This window comes from Prionailurus viverrinus, chromosome A1 (genome assembly GCF_022837055.1).
Source record: "Prionailurus viverrinus isolate Anna chromosome A1, UM_Priviv_1.0, whole genome shotgun sequence".
NCBI lineage: Eukaryota > Metazoa > Chordata > Mammalia > Carnivora > Felidae > Prionailurus > Prionailurus viverrinus.
Genome location: NC_062561.1, coordinates 168,543,258 through 168,568,903, shown reverse-complemented (window position 1 = coordinate 168,568,903; position 25,646 = coordinate 168,543,258). Strand labels below are relative to the sequence as shown.

At 39.1% G+C, this 25,646-nt stretch overlaps 1 protein-coding gene across 2 annotated transcripts in view; it reads left to right on the top strand.

Moving 5' to 3' along the window:
- Positions 1–25,646, top strand: part of EFNA5 (ephrin A5) — a 281,547-nt gene that overhangs the window by 224,519 nt on the left and 31,382 nt on the right. For both annotated transcript variants that reach the window (XM_047854760.1, XM_047854749.1), the window contains one exon: positions 10,215–10,507. In XM_047854760.1, coding sequence (XP_047710716.1) covers positions 10,215–10,507 — 293 coding nt within the window. The remainder of the gene's footprint in view (positions 1–10,214; positions 10,508–25,646) is intronic.

Sequence of the window (25,646 nt, the reverse complement as noted above, 5' to 3'; positions counted from 1 at the left end):
GACCCTGGCTTGAGTGGCAGAGACCAGACGTTCTGGTAGGAGGGGCACTGTCTGTACCCCCCATGACTCCTGCTAACTGGAGCAAACCCTGGGCACATCCCAGCCCGGTCTAGGCCTGACCTGAGCAGAAGGGAGCCTCAGAAGCAACAGACCCTCTGGACTGCTAGCTCGTGGTTGCTGGGACACAGCTCAGAGCAGAACAGTGGTTGGCGGAGGCTGAAAGGGAGCCTTGGATGTTGCTGCCAATGTGATAGGCGGTTGCAGGATTTTGTGAAGCAGTCTGATGAACCCTCTCAAATAGAGGCACCTAATGCTGCTCAGCTGTGTAATTGGGATGGAAATGGGCCAATGAGAGGCGACAGTTTGTGCTTAACCTTTTGGGAGTCTTGTTCCAGGAGACTGTGTGTGGGGGGAAAAAAGAAGCATTACGAATAATAAGCTTCTCCGCCTGATTTGTAATGAATTAGTAATAAATGGCCTAGCGCTCTACGAAAGTCTGACGATTACAGAGCAGCTAAGTGCACGGGACCACATCTTATTTTGATCAGCTGTAGCATAGCAAAGACATGTAATTATCATAATCTAACAATTAGCCTGGCATCACTTTCCAGTGTTTAATTACCCCGATAAATGGTAATTGAATAGAGGACTTAATGACAAGAGAGAAACTTTCATTCTGCCTTAGGTGCTTAAGTTGTCTACTCGGCTGGGCATAATTTTCTAGCATTGCTTGAACCGCGGTCCTGATTATAATTTTCCTTTTTGCAGCCGGCCATTATTTTGTTTTCTGATCTTGACCCTTGCGTATAATATTACATAGCTCTTCTCAGAATTTAGTACTCGGATCCAGGACACAGAAGGAGAGTACGGGGCACTTTACCCAGTTCTGTTCTTAAGCATTGCCTGAAATATCCTTCAGATACAGTTTCCTTCTTTGGACATGTGTCAAGTCACTGCCATGTGCAAACACTGTGCTATGTGCTGGGGGTACAGAGATGATGAAACACCAGTACTATCTCCAAGGAGCTCTCTCTCTAAAAAAAGGTCTGTATAAAAATACAGTAATGATCATTATTTCTGTTACAGCGATTTGCTCTCAGCATGGACCCAGTTGCCTTCTAAATCTATGTATTGAGCTTGAGTGACTGCATGACCTTTCATGACCATGGCCACCACCTCACCTCTAATGGCTCACCTCCAGATCTCTGTTCTCTTACCTTAGATTCTTCTCTGGTTCCAGATTTGTATCCACTTTCATTCACCAACCAAATGAAAGTAACTGCTTCTCCCATGCCAATTTGCATAGGACCAGCAACAATGTTTGCTTTGCATCCTAAAGCTTTATATGAAACACTATTGTTATTAGTGTTTTGCCCTAGTATTACCAAATATATGCCTCCTCTTGCAGTGTGCAGATCAAGCATAGAAGAGGGTGTTATTTCCTTTCTTTCTTACTGGCTTGTTTTTTGTTTGTCTAACAATAAGTTTATAAGAGAGATTAATTCCTTGCCACAGAGGTCTTGGGTCCCCCACCCTGAATTTTTGAAAAGTCAGGGCCAGATTTCAGACTTTGATGGTAAAATGTCCCATAAGTTATGATCAAGACAGAAGACAAATATTTATGTCACTGTTCGCATATCGGGACTTAAGAACCACTAAACCGTTATTTGAATTGGTTAACAGAAATGACATTTATTATAGCTCTTTGGTTATTGTTAATTAGTGTTAATTACTCTTAAAACTGGGAGTAGCCTGAAATTCCACTGGGTAACTCCATCCCCATAAGATACAAAGGGGCTACCTGTATGTAAGCAGTTTGGCAGGTGGCTTATTTGTTTGATTGACTCCTGCATCCCCTGAACAGAATCAGTTTGTTTAATCCTGTTCTCCTAGGACAGCGTCTGGATAACCTGTTCACTGATTTCCTGCATCTGCTTTTGGACCCGTGTTTATGTGGCAGGTGCTCTGTTCTGTGTGCCTGACATGATGTAAAACTCTGGATAACTTAGGGCACGAAGGGCAGCTTTGTCAGGAAGCCCCAGACCAGCAGGAGTCGAGAAAGAGCCTGTTTTGCTTTGTGGAAGTGACCTCTGTTAGGACATAATCTGTGATTCTTTATTTTATTTTACTCCCTTTTGGAAAGCCATTTTAGTGATCTGCAGTGTGTTGGGTGTATGGGACTCTGCCTGGTTAATTCTTTGGCTGACTTAGCCTGTTGATGTTGACACATTCTTACTCCATGCATGAGGCCGCTCTGGGGGCTTAGAAGCAATTAGACTGTCACCCAAAGCTCCCAGTCCCTTCCTGAAGGCAAGTCTTGTTTAGGCTCTGCCAATTTAATGCTTTGTTTCCTTTGGAGCTCCTCAGTCAAGCTAATAAAACAAACTCCAAATGAGTTAAAACACTGGAAGAGAGAAGATTTTGTGGGCCTTGTACTTGAAACAGGTGTTACTCTTGGGAGATACCAATTGTAAAAAGTCATTCAGACTGATGTGACTTGTAACAGAAAAGCAACAAACAAAAGCTAGTTGAGGTTTTGTGAAATTTTTAAACTGCTTGCTGTTAAAGCACATGTACGCCCACGTACACACGTGGAAAGAAAAAAGGTGACAGGTTACTGTACTAAAGCACTAATGAATTCCAAATATCTGGCCACGCAAATTACATCTTATTCCCATCACCAGCAGTTACTGAATTCAAGGCAAAGCTCTTATGCTGCAGAATTTATAATTACCAAAACATGCATGCATAAGAACTTTATTGGAATTGATATTAATGGATAGATAGAACACCAGCGCCGGGTTCTAACTATTTTGTCAGTATCTTGTGCTCCGTTGGATACAAGTGTATGTGTTATGGCATACAGTGCTTTAACTGCAAAAATAAGTAAGAAACGTTTCTGAAATTCATCCTTGAATATTTTTTAGCCTGTAAATCTCCACTTCTCTGGGAATTTTAGTTGGGATTGGTATGTTCTAGAGCCTGGAAGAGTGGATTCGACTGCCTGAAATGTGTTTTGGTCATCAAACCTCATTCATACTTACTTCATTGAGCCTTAGCAGCTGGCCTGGTAGTGGTGAAACTGTGCAGGACTCCGTCTCAGAGCCAAAAATGAAGGTCAGTTACCAATGCATGTGGATGACAGACATGTTTCAGCCTGTGAGAGAAAGAAGACATTAAAAACCAGCAAAACAAATCTTGCTTCAGCCCCCAGGTGCTATTATTCATCTACCCTAAGTTTGATTTGCTGTTTGTATTTCATGCTCTAACCTCTGCAGGAAAACAAAACAAAACAAAAAGAGCATCTTCAGACTCAGGATATGAAAGCCATAAGGCTTGCATTCTGTGCTGAGAGAATAACAGAAGGAGACAAGGAGAGACATGTTTGCGACAGAGACTGCCATCCTGCCCATCTCCTCGCGAAACGTGTTTATAAACCAAACCCCATGTCTGTCGAGGGCCCATTAGGACTTCCAGGACAAATGAGAAATTCTTCTGGTTAAGAAGAGACATCTTACTCTGAAATTAGCCTTTAAATCAATAAGAGTAGAGTCAAAAGACCGTGCTGCCAAGATATATTCACTCTAGATTTAGTTCAAAATTTGGGAGGAACCCTAAGCTGATAAATTTCCTTAATCTTTGACCATAAATCATATCCTTCTTTTACATTTCAATTTCAGAATGTAATACATTAAGTTGCCTTGTAATTAAAGAAGTGACATTGTAGTTCTGTTCAAATAGGAACATTAAGACAATCACCCCTTTGACAGATTAAAATGCATTTAAAATGTAATAATCAACTATCCAGTTCATGAGAAATAACATTTTCATTACTGAATCCTTTAAAACACTACATGAAAGGGGGATAAAAGTGTCTCACAGCTTCCTAACCTCTAATAACTACTCTGTCTCCCTTCAGAAATGCTGTTTCTATATTTATGGAGTGAAGAAACTTCACTCAGGAGCTGCTTGATAAAATACCTCAGTACATATTTCCCTGGAAGCAGGCTCTCTGCTGTGCCAGCAACATATGCTAAAGGCCAATTTAGAATGTTTTAAATATGCACCATACCCTTCCTTTTCCAGTTACTAAAATGAAATGCATCTTGGCTTTAGCAGATGAGGAAGGAGGGAGAGGAGGCACACCGCAGGGGAAAGGGGCTAAAGAGGAGCTCAAAGAAGGATGGTTACCGTGCTGCTCCTTTGCAGCCCGAAACCCGGGGCGCTGCCCACGTGCCCTTCGCGGTTAGCCCTCCCAGCTGTCAGTATCCACAGTACACGAGCATATGGGGCAGAGGAGGACGTAAGGTCAATGGCATGAGGAACCATCCATCCACTGAGAAAGCAAGCTAGGGCACATCTACTTACCAGAGTGGAGAGGAACCAAGGACCGCGTCAGAGTTAAGTGGAGGCCTTCCATTTGAAGTTGGTAAAGGACCAGAGTATTCAAGTACTAGATGGCGCTTCTTTCAGTCTGCAGATGAATTCTTTGGTTAGAACGAGGGAAGTCTTCATGGTTCTTGTTGACTCTGGTCAGGAAGCAATGTTTGGTCCCTGTCTGGGGACAAAGCTGGGGCACTGTTGATAACTTAAATGAAAAGGCAAATTGTTGACTGTTCCTTATCTGTGTCTTTATTTCGTTTGAGTCCAAGTCATGAATCACTCTCTGTAGACGAGTTAAATAAGGAGAGGGATATTAACAATAGTGTTAAAGGTATAATCAAAACTACGGTTAGCTGTGGCATGTCATCAGGTAAACACTGAAGATAAACACTGAAGACAAACTAAGACACACATGTCTGCAAATAGACCTTCTAGTTGAAATCCCAACTTCAGTTGTTACTTTTGCTATCAATAGCTGTGAAATGTGCTTTTTATTTTTTTTTTATTATTTTTTTTTTTAATTTTTTTTCAACGTTTATTTATTTTTTGGGGGACAGAGAGAGACAGAGCATGAACGGGGGAGGGGCAGAGAGAGAGGGAGACACAGAATCGGAAGCAGGCTCCAGGCTCCGAGCCGTCAGCCCAGAGCCCGACGCGGGGCTCGAACTCACGGACCGCGAGATCGTGACCTGGCTGAAGTCGGACGCTTAACCGACTGCGCCACCCAGGCGCCCCGAAATGTGCTTTTTATATCCAACCTTTCAGGCAGCTTCTGGGACATCAAGACCTACCATAAAATGCATAATTCATGTTTAGTAATTGAGTTGATAAAAAAAGAACTAGTTGCCATACTGAATTTTCCTTCTTTTCATTAACTAGAATGACCCTTTCATTATATATATATGTCACACACATATGACATATATATGTGACATATATATATATATGTGACATTGATTATATATATATGTATATATATATTATATATATATATGACATTGATTCTTAACCAGCCTACTGTCCAATTTTGGCAAATGTATATAATGTATTCTTGCCACAACAGGGTATATATATATATATTGTATGTTAAGTGGAACACTGGCCCTGTAGCAGTGCAACTCAATGGAGAACAAGGACTGTCTTTCTATGCATACAAGATGTTTCCTGGCATTTGAGACTTTTGTATTATGAGAACACAGGGCAGTAATCATATTACTCAAACACAATCACTTTTCTAAGTGTGGTAGCGGTGCATGCTTTTACATTGTAAGCCACTGTGATAATTTAGTAGAGATTGTATTGTAATTATTGCTGGCTTGTTGGTGTGGAGCCAGAAATTCTTACGCTTCATAATATGCAATGATTTCAGAGAGGAAGAGCACCACAGATAGAGTGGATGGAATTAAAGAAAAGGAATAAAGGGGAGACCTTTACAAGAAAATTTCCAAGAAATTTAGCAGTGCGTTTAAAGTGGCAGCCGTGCCACCCATGACATTTGTAAATATTGTCATGTGGAATCATTCTTCCTAGGTTTGAATTTGCTCTTTTAATAGGAACTAAAGTTCATGAAAGCTGTTTCCTGATGGGGGGAAAAAAGATGCCTTTATGTCAGCAGCTACTGAGCTTAATAGCACTTTCTTCTGTGAAAGAACAGACTGGTATACACAGGTCAGGAGCTAACCCTGCGATCTGAGATGTATTCTGGATGCTGACACACCCTTCAGTTTAGGAGTTTGGGACCAATGGAGTGGGGAGGGAGCAGGGCCAGCACACCTTGCAGGAGACTTCCCTAGAAGATCAATGTAAACATAAGGGAACCCAATGGCACCAAAACCCTTAAAAGGGCTCCTTCAGGTCAGGGGAATTACAACAACTGGTAAAACTTTGGAACCATTGCATTTAGCAGGAAAGAGAATTTACTTCAGGGCCAGATAAGATATGGGTTGAAATCCTAACTCTGCTGCTTATTTCCTGTGGGGGGAAAAAAAATGAACTAAGAGGATAACAACCTGAGTGTCATTTCCTCATTGTTCAAATAAAACTAATTATAACTACCTAATAAGGATTTCATATGACAACACATGTAAAGCCATAACACAGCATATCCTGGATGCAGCAAGTGTTTGTTGCATCAGTGAATGAAGGAGAGAACTGAAACCCCATCAAGAATTAAAACTGCCCTTCTGGGGGAATAAAGGGTTGACCTAACAACTTGACTTGAGCAATTTACTCTCTCTGGAAGTAGAATAATAAAGAACTTCAGTTCTGAATGAGGTCTCAATGCTTGGGCTTGACTTCTGCCTCCACGTTTTACTAGTTGGCTGACAGTGAGCACATTGCTTAACTTCTCAGTCTCAGTATCCTCATTTTTAAGCGGGAGTACCAATAGTATAGTGTTCTTTAGGATTTATGATGGAGATTAAATCAAGATAATGAATATAACATAATAAACAATTATATTAGCCATACATATGTGCCTTTTCACAGTAAGGCCCAAAAAGAATGGTCCAGTACTACTTTGTAGCCAAAGAGCATGATTTGGGGTAATATCTATCCCTAGCTAACCCTAAACTTTTCTTTAGATCGTACTTGGGTACATTATAGAAATGCCTTTTATGAGTTTTTGTTTATTGATGTTTTTATATTTATATTGTCCATTTGGGGGAAAATTACATTATTAAACTAATCTATACAAATTGAAGATGTGAAACAGAAGCATAAGTTGATTCTCTGGTGACTCATCATCTTTGTCATGTGGATAGAGGGGTAGAACTACTAACCGCTGGAGTGATCACATACTCAAAATAGGCTCCACAGTGATTCATTGAACACCCCACACAGAGTATAATGTCATCAGAAAGGGAAAAGGTCAACCCAGTATAAAATGTGTCTTCAATCTCATGGCTTGTTTTATTGAAACTTAAGCAGCATTAACAGGGAGAAAAGTTGGAAAAGGGAAAGTAAACTCAGGGCATCAAAAAAAATCAGACAATTTGTAGAATAAAGCAATAAACAAATGAGTGTGGACAGTGGCAGTTTTAATTTTTTTTTCCCTACACTTTTAAGCAGTGTCAGGTGCTAGTAGAAGCTCAAATGAGTGACACTTAGGGAAAGGAAAAACTTCCCCCTTGAATGTCTTTAAAATCTATAATAATAATATAATAATATAAAGTGCATCTGGGCATTGCCTCCTGCTGCATTTCTTGCCTGGCTCTCAGCCAGAACTGTCAGGCTACTTTGAGTGCTGATGATTCATATCCCAGCACCCTTTTATCTGAACGTTGCAGTGTCTTTTCTTTGTACTTTGGCAGTGATGTTACCTTGATGTTCAGAAATCTTTTAAAAGCAACACAGGCTTTCCTTGCATCTTGACAAATCATCGTCTGCCAGTAATGAAGAAAGAGTAAACCTAGTTCCGTGATCATTGTAAATATAAAGAAATAAATACTTCCAAGTGTTTTTTTTTTAAATGTTTTTGCATTTTGAGACCCTCTAACAGAAAAAGTGATCTGATCATCTTTCCTTATTCTCCTCGTATAAATCAGCATGCTGCTTTTCAAAAGCGTTGATCAAGGGGCACCTGGGTGGCTCAGTCGGTTGAGCGTCTGACTTCAGCTCAGGTCACGATCTTGCGGTCCGTGAGTTCGAGCCCCGCGTCAGGCTCTGGGCTGATGGCTCAGAGCCTGGAGCCTGCTTCCGATTCTTTGTCTCCCTATCTCTCTGCCCCTCCCCCGTTCATGCTGTCTCAAAAATAAATAAATGTTAAAAAAAAAAATTAAAAAAAAAGCATTGATCAAATGAAGTTTCTGTGGATCATTTGATATGTGAGGACAGAATGTAGGATTTTTATATTATTTTTAAAAAGGGACATGGGGATTATCGTTGGTGTTGTTGTATACATTTACTGATGTTGCTTAAGAGTTAGTATTGTGTTAGTTATCGACTTTAATATGCTTTAATATATCCTGATAATAGTGCTGCACATTCACATGGTGCTTTTTAGATGTTTCATCATCAGAGACTTGAAGCAGTTGTGTGAGGTTAGTGAAGCAGATTCTCATTATTGTTCCAGTTCACATATGAGGAAACTGAGGGTCAGACAGTTTATGACTCCCCCACCCTACCAGCAGCAATCCAGTCCTTAAATTGAGGTCTACTCACTAAAATGAGTAGTGTCCACTTTGATCACGTTGCATTTTAGAAAGGAATCTCAGCTTCTTCAATGAATGTGTAGTATCCAGAGTGAAGGTGGTAGTATATCTCCTGGGCTGAATGCTGGTCAAAACAGCCTGTCGGAGGTGTCTGTTGTGTTTGGGGGCTACATTTTAAGGGGACACTGGGAAACTAGAGAGCATAAGGAGAGTTGAGAAACTAGAATGTGAGGAGCCTGGGAACAGAAATAACCAAACAAGTCAGGATTTTCACGTAGTGAGAAAGGAAGATACAGAGACCTAGTTGACACGTCCAAATGTTTTATGGAGTGCCTGGTAGAAGAGGAATTAGATTTGTTCTCGGCGATGTCAGGCAGTGGGAGTAGGATCGCTGGATAGAAATTACACAGAAGCAAATTGATGCTCCATATACGAGGAAACTGGCTAAAATGTAGGCGTGTCCAAAAATGGAGTAGACCAGCTCACTGACATGTTTACACTGAGACCATCTGACTTGAAGACTACATGGCTTGATGGGTGCTTGTCTTTCACCTTGTCTTTCAGCAGTAACATAGTTTTATGATGAATCTTCTAAGGCCTCAGAGAATTTCCTCACTAGCTAAAAACAGAGGGGTTTTGTAGACTTTTCTGTGCTGACTTTAGAAAGCGGTATACGTAACAATTCCTGTTTCACACATCATTAGTTCCTGAGAAATCTCTTCATCCAATCGGGAAAGACATATTAGTTAGCACAAATACGCAAAATTTTTGTAAGGTAAGAGTTGAAACAGTGCAGTGTGTAAGGTGAGGTGCCTGTGTGTGTGTGTATGTGTGTGTGTGTGTTATTTTAACTATTTCAGGATGGAAGTGGTCCTGGGTTTGCTGTGTTCATCTGTGTCATCAGTCCAGCCCTAGGACACAACCTATAAAGTTAAAAGAAATGGAGGGGAAGGGGAGGAAAATGATTTGATTTAGCTGGTTTTCATTTTCTTAATATAGAAAGGGATGGGGCATCAAGAGAGATCAGCTGAAATGAGTTTGTGACGTAAGCAGATTCACTAATGGAAACAGCTGATTAGGACCTGAAGTCACCATTCCTGGTCGAGCTCAGTCACTCACTGCTTTGACATTATGCCTTAGATTTTTATTTCCCTCTAATGGGGAAGTGTCCTAGGACTTTTCTTTCCAACCTTTAAATTTTATGGTCCTAATTCTCTCAGTTTGATAACTCTAGTTCTCTACATTTGCATAGAAAATTGAGAATGGTCGCAATTATAGCAAAACCACTTCAGTCATTCATTTGTTCTTTAAATGACTTATTCATTCATTCAAAAACACTCATCAAATGAAACACTATTTTGAAATATCAAAACTTTGCTTCAGTCTATGTGATTTTAAGAATGAAAGGAAAACAGCAAGTCAGTATCTTAACTACTTAAGATGAATGTGAAGAGTTCCATTTTCAGCGTGTTTTGAAACAAACGTAATAGAATTCCTCTGTAAAATTGTTGTTGCTTGTATTTGGAATAGAAACATATCCTGAATCATAATGGGCTGCAATAAAAACTTATTATAATAAATCTCTTAGCACCAGCATGATTAAAGTTATTCCACCACTGATTCCAAGCAGAAAGTCTTTTCCTTATGAATAATCTCATCTTTCTCTTCTTCTTCCAACAGATTCCAGAGGGGTGACTACCACATCGACGTCTGTATCAATGACTACCTGGATGTTTTCTGCCCTCACTATGAGGACTCGGTCCCAGAAGATAAGACTGAGCGTTATGTCCTCTACATGGTGAACTTTGATGGCTACAGTGCCTGCGACCATACTTCCAAGGGGTTCAAGAGATGGGAATGTAACCGGCCTCACTCTCCAAATGGACCCCTGAAGTTCTCTGAAAAATTCCAGCTCTTCACACCCTTTTCTCTAGGATTTGAATTCAGGCCAGGCCGGGAATATTTCTACATCTGTGAGTATATCAAGATTTATTGTGTTGTAGGCAGCTACAAGAACCCAGACTAATTTTTTACCCACGTTTCAGAGAATTGCAGAGAGTTGGACTCTGCATTACAGATGTCTCCTTGTAAATGCATACATCAGGATCCCTAGATACATTAGCTGGGAATTGAGAGCACAAATTAGATTAAAGACACAGCTCCTCTCCCCCTATGAAATTGTGTGTCAGCCTGTTCAGTGAACCACTGCTGACTTGTATTTCTTTTAAATGAAAATTGCTAGGACTTCTCCAAAGCTGAGGAAAATAAAAAGAGATTCCTGAAAAAAAAATTAAAGGAAATAATTAAATTTACATAGCTTGGAGTCATTGGATTTCTTATTCAGGTGTCAGCAATATCCTTTCAATCATCCACACTTGCAGTGGAGAAAGCCAAAACTCCTGCAAATGTCAGCATGCTGGCGATAAATACTATCTTTGCACCAAGGAGAAAAGACAATTATTAAGAGCAGCTGTGTCTTTAAACAGGAAAAAGTGTGAAGAGTACCGAGAAAGTTCCAAAGGAACTGGTATAAGTGAGTTTCCCACCTGTGCCTCTGTCCTGAGAGAGCTCTAAAAGTTTCTCAAGCTGACCTCTGTAGTTTTCATCTTGCCGTGGCCTTGGTTCTTGTCCACAATGGACACCATCACTTCTTCAGGCATCGTACTAGTCATATATGCTAAGTAAAGGCTTCTCATACTTCACTGTGCATAAGTCATCTGGGCATCTTGGTATAAGGCACATCTGATTGAGGTGGTCTGCCACGGGGACTGAGATTCCATATTTATAAAGCTCCAATGTGACGTGATGCTACTGGTCTGTGAACCACACTGAGTTAGTATGCTTACAAGTAATAATTTAGTCAGCATGCTGTATGTATGGACTTGACTAGTGTCACATATTGAAACTATCTGGCCTTTTCCAAGTATTTTCAGTATCAGCTGAAGGAGTTAAACGTTTCTTGTTCAAAAGTACATTTATTGAACAACTTATCGTGGCTCAGAAATGTTGGGGGATGCAAGATCGGAAGACACTCCTGTCCTGAAGGAGTGACCATCTGCTGGGGAGTAGATGTAAACAGGCAGTTGCTGTATGAAGGTAAATGCAGGCAGCAGTGGGTACATGGGTACATGTAACTCACATGCTTGAAAGAATCCAGAAGTGTGGCTGCACATAGCGTGTAGAGATCTAGGCAATACTACCCAGGATGCTTGGCATTGACTTTTCACCACTCTTTGCCAGACAAACAAGACAAAAACATTACTGTTTTTTCGACTCGTTTCTTCAACCTGAATGTCCCCACAGACCCTTCACCTACATGGTTTTTTCAGTCTGCAAGGATTTCTAGTTTCTCTTCTCCAGAAAACAGAATTTTATAATGAGCTGGATTTCACCACCATACACGGGCACTCCCACTTATATTGAGATTGAATTTAAAAAGGAAATTGAACAGTACCAGTTTTATTATTTCAGTACATATTTTGGTCATTAGTCATGAGAAAACACGTAAAAGGCTTGATACTATCTCACATTCGATCCATAAAATAAGAAAAGGAATATTGGAGTCCCACGGATGGAGGAAACACTGGCAGCCAGTGAATTCATACATTCTCAAGCAGCAGGCTCTTGCCTTTTCCTGATTTTTTACTTTGTGAAAGAATCTCATTCAGCAAATGGAAAAAAGGAAAGAGGAAGACTTAACTGGCAGGGTGGCAATCATTAATTGCCTACTTCTAAAATACCCTACTGATGGAAGAGGAACTTACTGCCATTTCCAAAATTTACACATTGATTTCTCAGATTAAAACACAACAACAAAAACCAAAACTAAATTGAGAGCACTGAGATAGGAAACATACCAGCTAACTAGTTGATTGCATGATTATTAGAAATTATAGAATCCATTGAGGTTCATAAGCAAGATGTTATTATTCAAATATACCCATAGTGCTTATGACTGGTTTTTCCTCATTTGTGGTTAAATTCAATATTTCACTAAAAATCATTATGTGTCTTCTATAACATTCATTTAACGGAGTCATTTAACTGTCAAGGGCTCCTGTCAAAGTAATTGTTCCAAAATGCTTCAAAATATCAAGAGCTTTTTGCTGTTCAGCTGAGTTTAACCTGAATTACTTTTTTTAATGAAAGGTAAAATAGCACAAAATTAGCAGCAAAGAGATGTTCATTTATAAGAAGCACACTGGCCTCGTAGTCAGTTAAATTGAATTTTCAACCATGTTTTAGAACCACAAGAGCATGCTTCCCTGTCTTTTTAGTAGTGAAAGTGTTTCCTTTCTTCACTGCCAAGAGCAGGAGCGGCGGAGCTAACGCGGATGTCATACAGACGTTTAATCTACTGTGGTCATAATTAAACTAAAGGATTCTTAGGGGACAATTGGCCCTCAGTTGAATTTTCCTCTCTCCTAATATGCATGGAATGAACAAGATGATTGGGAAATGGCTCTTTTCACACTTATTACCTTACAAGAAACTCTGTTGCCCATCTCGGGAACAAGCCTGACTACCCACCGGTCAGTTTTCTAGAATGTTCTTCCCTGGATCGGGGTTATATTTCAGATCCTCCAGGGCTTAAAATCTCTAACAAGTTTTCCAAAGGGAAAAAGAAAGCTGTAGCCTTTTGACAGTCCTGCTTTAGGGTGCTAGAGGGAGGGTTGAGTGTAGTGGTGAGAACCAAAATTCAGATATACTTGGCCTTGGGGGGGAAGAAAAGAGCATGTATTTCATACTAGGATATCTACTCATCACTTACTCAGAGAAGACACAATTCAGAACATTCCTATCAAGTTCTACTTTATCCTCAGTAACATTTCTTTCTTTCTTAATGTCTGTGAATTATACAAAATCAAGAAAATAGAGTAGTTGGAAGTATATGAAATTTCCTGCTTACTCTAGAAATAAAATGTCCTTCACTGTCCTAAATCCTTTATTTGTCCCAAGACTGACTCTATGCTATGTCCTCCTTTCCTTGGGAATAGGCAGTATTATGAAGTTATTACAGTGGCTAATTATGCTAAGGCAGACTGAGCCCATTCTGGAATATGACAAATACTGTTTTTAATCTACAGAAGTTATTTTGGTAAGAGATTGGCATACTAAAGTAATTACAGAAAGTCAGTGGTCTTTCTATCCATGATAGATTTGCAGAACTGCCAGTCAATAGATTATGGCGATAGTCATTTATATAGACTTCCTAAGGCAAAGAGTTATTTTAGAAACTTCAGAAGTATTCATTTTAAAAATGATTCTCATAAATATTAACCTAATGAGAACAAGTTTGAAAAAAGTTTTGCTGCTGTTATTTTTAAATCAGAAGAAGCAAAGGGAAATAAGTTAAATAAGGCACTTTAAGTTATTTTTGTAAGTCAGTAAGACACTAATTTTGAAAGTTCTCTTTTGTACAGTAAGGAAAACTGAGTCCTGGCCATTCTCTTGGCCTAACTAACTGTATGATCTTGGGTAAATCATTCAATGTCTCTGAATTTCTAATTCCATGGCTGCAAAATAATGTAGTTGGAATAGATGATTTTTAACATTCCTTGGAGCTCTAATATCCTAATCTTACTATATTTTATCTAAGGATGTGTACATCACTGTAAGAAATAACCCCTATAAAATGTCTCAGCCCAATGCCTTACTTAGTAGGTGTTCAATAAATGCCAGTTAAAGGAGTATCTGTAGGGGAAATCCAGGGTGGAGACACATATTAGCATTATTGAACTTGTTCACCCCTGCCAACCTATCCAAGTCACCATCAGCTGTGGTTTCAACTAGTGCAGCAGGCTCCTGCTTTCCCCACTCATGTTGCTGCTCTGTCAGAGCCCTCCAGAGTGACTTTCTACCTCAGCAAGACAAAAATCCTGAGTCTCCAGCCTGACCAACAAGGTCCTCCATGGCAGGCACCCTTCTCGTCCCCACCCTCGCCTCTTGGACTTCTTGTGCTCTCACTGCGCCTGATGGTCTCCACTCCAGCCCCCACCACCACCACCACACCCACCCCCTCCCTCCTTCCTGTCTAGTGCCCTCCCCCAGGCTCCATAGGAGGGCCTTGGCACTTTATCTTCTCTCTGCCTGGGGTTCTTATTGCCCCAGCATCCACATCCCTTACTCTCACTTTCTTTAGGTCTGCACTAAAAAAAAAAAAAAAAAAACAAAACAAAACAAAAAAAAAAAAAAAAAAAAACAACTCCTTTATCAGAGAGGCATTCTGATCTCCCTATATAAAGATAACATCTCCATAATTCTCTACATTCTTACCCTGCTTTATTTTCCCTTAAGCACTCCTCACGCCTGACATTATGTACTTATGGTTGTTTGTTCATGGCTATGCCTGCTCTGTGCCCTGCATTACATTGTTTGGCACATAGTAGATGTTCAGTAAGTAAAGGTCACCACTGTTTACAGAGCACTTAGTCTATTCCAAGCACTGTTCTAAACCCCTGCAGTTCTCAGAAAAGGACGATGAGATACTGTTCTTCTTTCCCATTTTATAGCCAAAAAAACAGAGGCACAGAGAAGTTACGTAACTTGAGAAAGGTTCACACAAATAAGAAGTGACTGATCTGAGAGGAAATTCAGTGAATAAACAACTAAAAGGAAGTAGGGATGAAGTCCTAGGTCTCATATGCTTAAAAAGCAAAAACATACTTTACTTTGTATTTTTTTAAACGTTAAAATCAGTGAGCCTTACTGCTGAGAGAATTTTAGTTTATAAACTCTGCTGGAAATCCCAACTCAGATAGTAGCAAGATAGATTTTTTAAACACATGTATGCATTTTCTGCTCTCCAAAGAATACTCATCCATCTCCAAATAATATTTCAGCTGTATCTTCCCAGATGGGTGACCCTTTTAATACAATAACTTTCTGACCCAGCATTTGGGTCAAATAAATTCTTATTAAATCCAGTGAATATTTAGCCTCTAGACTGAATCATGCATGATTGCACACTTAATTTAGAAATGAGTGAGTTTTTTTTTTTTTTAATTTTATTTATTTGTAGAGAGAGTTAGCAGGGAGGGACAGAGAGAGGCGGAGAGAGAGAGAGAATCCCAAGCAGGCCCCACACCATCAGGGTGGAGTCTGAGTAAGGGCTTGATCTCAGGAACCATGAGATCATGACCTGAGCCAAAACTGAGAGTTGGACACTTAACCGACTAAGCCACCGAGGCACCCCAGGAATGCATGAGTTTTAATGCAAGACCTACAGTAAAGAAGACAAATGTTATTTTCTGAAAATGATACTAAAAAGGGAAAGAAATCTTCTAGCATTTGTCACATCTAAGGTACAGTTGATTGTCTTTAAAAGAAGATACTCCGAGTAAAAGATGATTTATAGTCACAGCACTCAGACAGAATCCAGGAGTTTCTGAGAGGTTATTTGGGAACACACTCTTCCTAACCTCACTGGCAAGTAAACTTGTACATGCGTATTGTTTTTGTCGTAAGCCTTCATACTGATAGGGTTACAGAAGTGCAGAGTTTACAAAGGCCATTTCTTTGAAGTTAGAATCCTGAAAACATCAACGAAAAGAACAATCAGGGAGCTGAAGACTCTCGCTCCAGTTTTTTTGGTGTACACATTTTTCAAAATTAAAAAGAAAATCATGGGGACAGTCTATGTTACTATGGGCATCATTCTTAAACCCACAGTTTATAACTCCTTGAATGAAGGTGGTAAACTGTTAATTCTTTGCTTTATGTGCTTTAGTTAAAAGTTGACAGCCTCAAGCTATGAGGCAGTTTTAATGTGCACTACACAATTTTTAAAACTGACAATATAAGTAACCTAAATTCTGATATCTTAAAGGAGTGATCAAGATCAGCTTCAGAAATCATTTGATTGTACAGTACAGTTATTGACAGTCCTTTTAAAAGATAAAAGAATATTCAGTAAATCCAGAGAATATTAACATAAAGAAAGTCCTTCACTTGCCAAGTGGATATGTTCCAAAAGCTTATTTGCAGGTCAGGTGTTTGGAACGTAGAGTAATAGTGTCTCTAGAAGTGTTGCTAAAATCAGGCAAACTCTCCATAATGTGGAGAATCTGCTTAACCATAGTATTGATTTAAAACTGTGTATTTTTGGTAAGAAATAGAAAATAGCACCTAGAATGGTGTTCAATAAATATTTGTTGAATGAATAAATGCCATATTAGTAAACCAAGGACAAAAAAAACCAATTTTTTTTCCTTACATGCTAATGTATGAGAAAAACAGATAAATTGGAAGCTGTAGGTTTTACTGAACCCACTGTCACAATTCCCTGGTTTGTTTCTTTTTTCTTTCCTTTCCTTTCCTTTCCTTTCCTTTCCTTTCCTTTTCTTTTCTCTTCTTTTCTTTCTTTCTTTCTTTCTTTCTTTCTTTCTTTCTTTCTTTCTTTCGAGAGAGACAGAATGAAAGTGGGGGAGGGGCAAAGAGAGAGGGAGACACAGAATCTGAAGCAGGCCTCAGGCTCTGAGCTGTCAGCACAGAGCCAGCATGGCTCTCGAACCCATGAATTGCAAGATCGTGACCTGAGCCAAAGTTGGAAGCTTAACAGACTGAGCCACCCAGGCTCTCTACAACTTTTTTTTAAAAGTTTATTTATTTTCAGAGAGACAGAGCATGAGCCGAGGAGAGGCAGAGAGAGAGAGGGAGAGAGAATCCTGAGCAGGCTTTGAGCCGACAGTGTGCATTGCGGGGCTTGAACTCCCCACACCATGAGGTCATAACCTGAGACAAAATCAAGTCTGACGCTTAACCGACTGAGCCCCCACGCACCCTTCCCTGGCTTCTTAATAATGTTTTTTGATCATATGATGAGGATACCTCAAAGGGGAGAGTAGAACATGGTTTTAAAAGAAAAAGGCACAGACTCTGGTAAATGCAGCCTTGCCCTTGAATCTTCCTATACTCCTAGTAGCCATGTGTCTGTGGGTAACTAAGCCTCACTTTCTTCATCTGTAAGATGGGTATATAATAATAGTTTATCATCACAGTCTTTCTTATTTCCAAGGCTAAAATAAATATTCTTAAAGGATCAGTTGACCACCAAAAAAATGATTTCCACAATCCACGTCCAAAAATTTGTATGCCCTTTGAAAAGTTACTGCACTTCGAACAGCCCTCATTGATACTTAAGTAAAAATTTTCACAAATGCATAGGAAAGATTCACATTTTAAGTCTGTGCCCTATATTCTGAAGGAACATTATGCTAGGATTACATATGCCTAAGGAAGTCTTCATTCCCCTTTGGATATCCAGTCTTTCAGCAGCTTACCTTAGTAATGGACATTAAGAATTATTTTGGTCCTGTCAGTTCACAACAATCTGCCTTTTTTCTGAGTTGTTCTTACTGAAATACAAGAGTGTCAAAATGGCATATTTATCAAAGCAGGAGGTAATCTTTTTCATCTTTCTTAGTCTTTACTCTTGCAGGGGAGGTGACCTGTAAGTACCATATTCTTTCTTAAAATGAACAACTCAATATTTGCTTCAATGTGTGTGTGTGTGTGTGTACATTTTGCTTTTATTATTAAAAACTGGTTTTTATTACTAGAGGCTTATTTTAGCATTAAATACCATAGCATATACTTCAGCTGAGATTCAAGGGGTTTAGAACTGGAATTTTCAGGACTGTGGTCGAATACTAGTTCACCTCTTATAATTTTTTTAATATGTAAACCCAAAACTTAGTAGTGAGAAAGGCATATTTATATTAATACAGAAAGTAGTTGAAGGGCAGTGTCAGGAAATTGACACATTTTAATATTTGCTAAAGTGGAAAAGCATGAATGTGGCACAAACATCAAATGGTAATTGTTCATATACAGAGTATATCTTAGTCACTAAAATCGATTTTATTCTGTTTTGTTTTGTTTTTTTAAGTTTTGGTTTTTTTGAACATCCAGTGAGTAGAATAGTTGCTCTCCACTTGGACACTGGAAGTTCATCTAGAACACATCAGATTTGTGTCTGAAAACAGTTGTTGTATTTCTTTTGTGTACTTCAGTGGTTTTTAGTGAACCTGCAAGAATGCACCTTTTTATTTAAAGAATGAGTTCAGAGAATTGTGTCTGTTTCAAGTTGTCCCTAGCCATCTTTTTGGAAAGCATGAATGGATTTCAAGGGCTCTTAAATGAAGGTTAAATAAAGAACATAAAAGAGGATATTGAGAGACTTCAGGATATTTTTCTATGTTAATTGTGCGTTTCTCTCACGAAAACGGTTGTTTATTGCCAACTGCCCTGTTAACCTTCTGAACAAGAATGCTTGGCATCAGCTCAGGCCTGGTTGGATCGTGGATGCTTGACCCATGTTTGACATAGTCTGAGTAGAACCAAAGGTGGAGGGGGCAATTAATAGGAGCATAGGATGTTTTAAAACAATTTATTATTTTTAAAAAGTTGGCAGTATTATTTGGTCAGGTGGGGAGGATTTTTAAAAGAAACGCATGTCCTGGTAAATGACTTGGCTAAAAGATGAAGCACTGTTAGAATCAGAGAAATGAATGCCAGGTCTGTGGAAAAGGAAGCTGGAACTAACATCCCTGCTTAATAGGTTTTGACTTTGGGAGTCGCCTTAAAGTTCGCAAAGGGAGCTTAAAAGCTGTTGAATAATTGGGGCTTGATGGAAATTCATGGTATAAGCAGTAAGACACTAAAGACACATAAGTACTCTTTGCATTGTTTGAAGTTTTCAAAGGCTGTGACACTCAGATAAGAAGTTCAAAAACAATAATTTTTATTTGTGCTCCTTTCAAGAATTTAAAATGCTATTACGAGACTGAGGGAACATGGAGAGTCTGACCTCCTAAGGGGGAGGAAGGAACTATGCCACCTTTTGCTTCCTTTTACCACACTGAGACTAAATGCCAAAATGGAACAAATGAAAGGATTTGTGGTTTTTTGTTGTTGTTTTTTGTTTGTTTGTTTTTAATCCCTAAATGTCAAAAGTGGCCACATCTCCCAGAGAAATAACGCACCTGATTAATTGTGTAATTTCTCAGGATAGCAGCAATTCTCAGCCTTACAAACATGTAATGTACTAATTTGGTCTCAGAGTTAACTGAAAACAGTTTAATGAGCTGCTGTGTTGTGTGTATGTGCAGCGTTACATAGAGCAGATGCCAGGAGAAATGGAAATAACACGCCAGTGACACTTGGAATAACAGTGTTTATACTTCATTGACTCTGGGTTGTCAGCATGCTATTCTCTGTGTTTCCCTTAGTAACTTATTAAGGCGACTGAACTCCAGTGTGATGATGTCTAAGTGTCATTTGTTGTAAATTACACAAGCACGCACACACCAAACGCGCTTAGTCAATCTTCGGGGAAAAAAATATATAATACTTTCTCATACGGACGACCAAAATGTTATCCAGGAGACATGCACACAGAGCAAAAGGTGAATCTCGGACCAAGGTGCATGCTGGAAGAGCCAGATTTTGGCCTTTCGTCAGAAGAAATACTGTTTCTACAGATTTTCCCACTCATCTGTTCTTGCTCTATTTTAACAGAATGGTCATGTAACTCTTGGTTTGAAAGTTGTCATACAGCCTCACAGCAGGCTTATATTATCTACAGAGTTCTTTATGAGGAAATATAAATCACCACAAATGAGACTTTTCACAGCCAGAGATATGTAGAAATTTGTGTCAGTACTTTGCTGGCTTGCTAAAAAATATCTCTAGGCTCCAAAGTGCTCTCAGAGCTCATCCCCCCCCCCCCCCCCCCCCCCGCTCCCTACCCTTTTGGGAAGCAATTCTCAAAACTTGAGATTTATGGTTCAGAGAGCTGATAGTGGCTATAAAGTTTTCTATTTTCTCTTTTCTTTAATATTAATGCAGGGAACGAGGCATTATCATTCATTATTTTAGTTCATGAGTATCCTGTGGGCTTGAAATACAGTTTCTTGGGGATATGGCTTACCTCTGTTTAACAGGGGAAATGTGTGGACTTCGGCAACAGGCTTCCTTTACCATCGAATATTTTTAGGCAGTTGGTAGAAAATTCATATTAGGAGCAGAACTTCAGTATATATGCCCCATCCAGGTTTGGTTTTAAAATTTAAAGCTTTACAAAATATTAATTCATTCTGAGCCCCAGAAGTGAAATAACACAAATTGGAGAATAGCCAGCCAGTGTATTATTGTTAGAAATTGAAATACTATCTTCTCATTGTACTATTTTCAGAGATGTACAATATTTCCAGCTAGTTTGATCTATAATGAGGTTAGCTAAGTTTTAGTTTATAGTTAGCAGTCCCTTTTCTACCCCAGATCTTTAAAACCAAATCATGTCTCTGAGTCATTAATAGAGAATAGACACTGTTTTTAATTTAAACTTGCCCAGTTTTTATTAGCTCCAATGTCTAGTTTCTAATGTGAATTTGCTTTTTCTAATTTTTTTTTACAAAAATTTTTTCAAGTTAATTTTTGCCTTAAGTACATTATCACAGGCTCTGACTAAATCTGAATGGATGCTGTTTCCCTGTGTGTTTTAACAGTTTCAGTGGGCCCTCAACTTTGAATTTAGAATTTCTTGCTTTATTTTCAACCTAAGTTTTAAAGAACAAATCTAAACAAGGAGCATAAAATTGAAGCCAAAAATATGAATAGGCAGTTTATTTTTAACTTTCAATAGATCGCTTAAAGGTCTTGCTTATATTTTGGGCAGTTGATTCCATTTCGAGACCATATAATGAATATTGCAATGAATTCAATGAAGTTTAGTTCAGAGCAATTATTGTAGAAGCAGCCTTTTGCTAAAGGCTTACTCATACCTTGACTGACAGGTAGGAGTTCTGATAATCATAATTACAATGATTTAGCATTTATTGCGAGCTTACTATGTGCCAGGCACTAGACTTGTTTTCCCTTGTTGTATCCTCATCCGTAAGATGTAGGTACTGTTATTATCCCCATTGTATAGATGAGGAAACAGGCTGAGCGAGGTTAAGTAACTTGCCTGAGATCCTGTCGTTAGTAATAGAGTCAGGGTTCAGACCCTCTTAGACTCCCAAGTCTCAGCTCTTTATTCACTTAATTCATAATACATATTTTAAAAGAAGTTAAAATGAGACTGAGTTCAAGCATCCCTAGCAAGTCTTTACATAAGTCCTACCGACACGAAGGCAAACCCAGTTCTAAAAATGGCTCATGTGACCTATAGAGGGATGTTTTCATGTCAGCATACATACTAGGGCCGTATGTGTTTTCAAAACAAAGTAGAGCACTATCGAGTGGCTTGTGGGGTCAGAACATGAATACAGAATCAAGTGTGTCTTTCACCCTCCCTACTTCAATTGTGATGAAAACATGTAATGATTAGCAAGACTATTGAAAGTGTATGTCTCTTTGGTACTCTGAGTCATTTTTCAGAGACTTAAATCTGATTAACAGAATCAATAGCACAGCGTAGGCATTGGTGGATATCTTGCAAAGCCTTGTGACCAACTGTGTCAACATCTCAGCTTGTTAATATGACGTGTTGGGGACTGCTTTACCTTGTTTGTAAGAGGCACAGCAGCAGCGAATTACTGTGTCCATTATAACTACCAGTTGTGCTTGATGCTGTTATTTTAAAATCCACCAGTTTTTCACAAATTAGGAGTTTTAGAACACATTTTTGCACATCCAAGAAAAAGGAGTAGAGATTCTACGAGGAGAAGGGCTGCCTGGAGAATTAATAACATCTTTAGAACGAAGTTCAGAAATCGCGGCACCCGTGGGCAGCTCCAGGGTTTCAAACGGCAAGGGTGTGGCACCGGTTCATGGGGGCACTTGCCAGGGATGGGGCGACCACCCAGCAGCGCACCAGAGAACGAGCCTCACGTGGACTTCCTCTCTGACCTGCCTCTCCTCTGCTGATAAGGAAATCAGAACAGCCAGACTCCTGGCATCAATGAAAAGACAAGTCCGACTGGAACGGGAAGTATTTGAAAAATACCACTGGATAGATTGGGCCAGATCAGGGAGGGCCATTACTTCTGTTCCGAGGAATTTAGAACTTATCTGGAAGGCAATAGGGAGTAGCATGTTTTTGAAGGGGAAACTCATTTGGGCCTTATCATATAAATACATTGAAATAATTTACCTTAGGGCTAGATGCTAGCCGGTTATATAATCATAGCTATCAGAGAGTGGCCACTTATCCATCCCCACACATTTATAGATGTTGTCTTATCCATACTTTATCCCAACTGTGTGTTAGGCACTGTTACAGTTCTCATTTTACCGGTGAGGAAACTGAAGCACAGAAAGGTCAAATAACTTGTTGGAAACTACATGGCTCATGAGTGGTAGAGCCCAGAGTTGAGTTGAGCCAAAGGGATTCTGACTCCACTGTTCATGCTTTTAGCTCTTTTCCATATATGACAAGTGATGTTTGGAAGCTCATTCCATAAAAAGTACCAGTACTTGAGGAGAAATTGTTCTAAATATTAATACCGTTACTTGAATTTCTGTTGTTTCTATATTGTCTTCTGTGTCCATTCAGCTTCTCTGCCATAGGTGCAGAGTTTTAATTTTTTTTTTTTGCATCAGCTTTTATGATGTTTTTATTAAGTAGAATTGCTACATAAATAACATTTTATGGGTTATTTAATCAAATAACAGAATTTCTGACCTTTTGATAGGATGTGTTTACCATTTTAGAAGATTTATTGCAGCTGTTTTCTTGAAATATTTATATTCAGAAACGCTATATAAAACCATTCATTAAACTCTACATGGGCTGTTGGTACATGTTCATCATTAAATTTGTGGCTACAGAACAATCTACAATGGTCATAGAAGGAGACACCTCAGTATTATTATTTTCTCATTAGCCAACCCATCAGTACTAACTGAACTGTGTGTAGCCATCAGGCCAGTGTTTCAGACAACCTAATGTGACAATAGAAAATACTCAGTGTGGGGCACCTGGGTGGCTCAGTCCATTGGACATCTGACTTAGACTCAGGTCATGATCTCGCATCTCGTGGGTTTGAGCCCTGCGTTGGGCTCTGTGCTGACAGCTGGGAGCCTGGAACCTGCTTCTGATTCTGTGTCTCCCTCTCTCTCTGCCCACCCCCCACTAGTGCTCTGTCTCTCTGTCTCTCTCTCTCAAAAATAAATAAACGTTGAAAAAATTAAAAAAAAAAAGAAAGCACTCAATGTAATCTTGCTCCTCCAAGAGCTCACAGTTGAATGTGAGAAAAAGATACCCATGAAAATGACAGCAAAGAGAAACAAAGTAAATTCCAAGATTGACACTGTCCACAAAAAAGAGAGAGGACAGCTTCAGGGGGAAGACCTCATGACATGGTGACTTGAGGAGCAAGGTGAAATTCAGGTCTCAGGGCTTAAGACACTATCCTGACTTTAGTGACAGACAGGACTAAAAATACAGCTTCTTGGAATCCACTTCCAGAAAGTCCGATTCATTAAATTTTATGAGATTGCTATAGGGATCTTCATTTTTAACAAGCTCTCCAGCAGTTTCTCCTGCAGGTGATATTCATTCCACACTCTGGGAACACTGGCTTAAAGGGTGGGAGGAGATGGGTCTGAATTCAAGACAAGAAAGAAGCAGGGACTGGAAGATTTGAGTAAATGGAACCACAGCATTGGTGTGGAGAAGAGACAGTCTTTGTTATGTGAGGGTGCATACAACCCAGGGAGCTCTGATGACAGAGAGACCAAGCTAGTCTAAGAATAAAGACTCAAATAGACCAAGATTCTGGGAGGCAGCTCATTCAGTTGTCATACAAATACTTCCTTCTGCTCCACTAAACAAACTATCTCATTTGCTTCATCTATAAATAAGATTTTCTTTTACCCTACTGATGCAAACAAGAACCAGGTGACTCTTTGGGGTTTTTGTATTTCTCATACAATTTTTTTTTTAATTTCTGTATACAATTTTTGTTATAAAATGAATTCCTTTTAGTGGTAAATGGTGTAAGTGGGGTAAGAATCAGAAAGCCACATACAAATAGAGAAGAAGCGGGCATGATATCAAGCAGTAAGAAATACCCATTTTGGATCAACAATTCAGAAGGAAAATGTGTGCTTGGGGAGAAAGGACAGAATAGTGAGTAGTTCCTGTAATATTCTAATTACATAATACAGGGTTTTGGTTTTGGAAGGTACATTGAAGAAGTGGGGGCTGCCTATTGTCCATGACCTTTCGTGCTTGTCAGTTTATGTTTTCTTCTCCCTGATGTTTAGTTGGAGTCTGATGAAAAAAGGAGTATATCTAAATGAAGCCGTGATTCGGTTATGATTAAAGGTCAACAGTGATGTATATTTAATCACTATTTACTACTTATATATTGGGTTAGACAGCAGTCAGGTTTTTAACTGTATAATATGTCCTGATTCCTAGAAAATAAGACCATTATTTGATATGTTCCTTTTTAAATATTAGTAAGTATAGAAAAGTAGATGAGACAAGAATGAGGAGAATTGGGTCTTAACTCCATTACTTTCTAGGTGTGTTAATTTGGGCAGGGGGCTTCAACCCATACCTCAAGTTTCCCATTTATAAATGAGTTAGAGTGCTAGTTTAATAAATGGTATTCTTAATATTGATATTTGAAAGGCAATTAGTTACTTTCCTAGTTTCTGTCAAAATTAATGGTAGCTTCCATGACAAATTTTTATGGGTACTTTGAATTATACATTTGCATGTGTCAAAAATAGTTCCTATCATCAACTAGTTTGAAATACACTGGTGGTCAGAAATAGCTTACTGTCATTTACTCACAAGGGCATTTTTCACAGTCTCTTTGCAGAATCAAATATGATCAAAATATATTGTCAGCTCACTGTGGTTTATGTAGAATGTTTTACAGTGGTGAAGATGCAGAAATACCAGTCTACCACTTAGAGAACCATTCTGTGGGTCACATCCAAGACCACAGTGGTCAGTTGATTTCATGCAAAATATTTTCCAGGGCTAACTGGAAAGCAGCATTGCCGTTGACAGGTTTTCTGCACCTGTTTTTTTGCGCAATGGAGTCTCATACCTGAGAAACATGGAAAAATGTTCCCTTCCTAAATTGAAAAACTCAGCTGTAGTCTAAATGAAATGGGATAAATTATCTTTTTCACAATTATCCATTA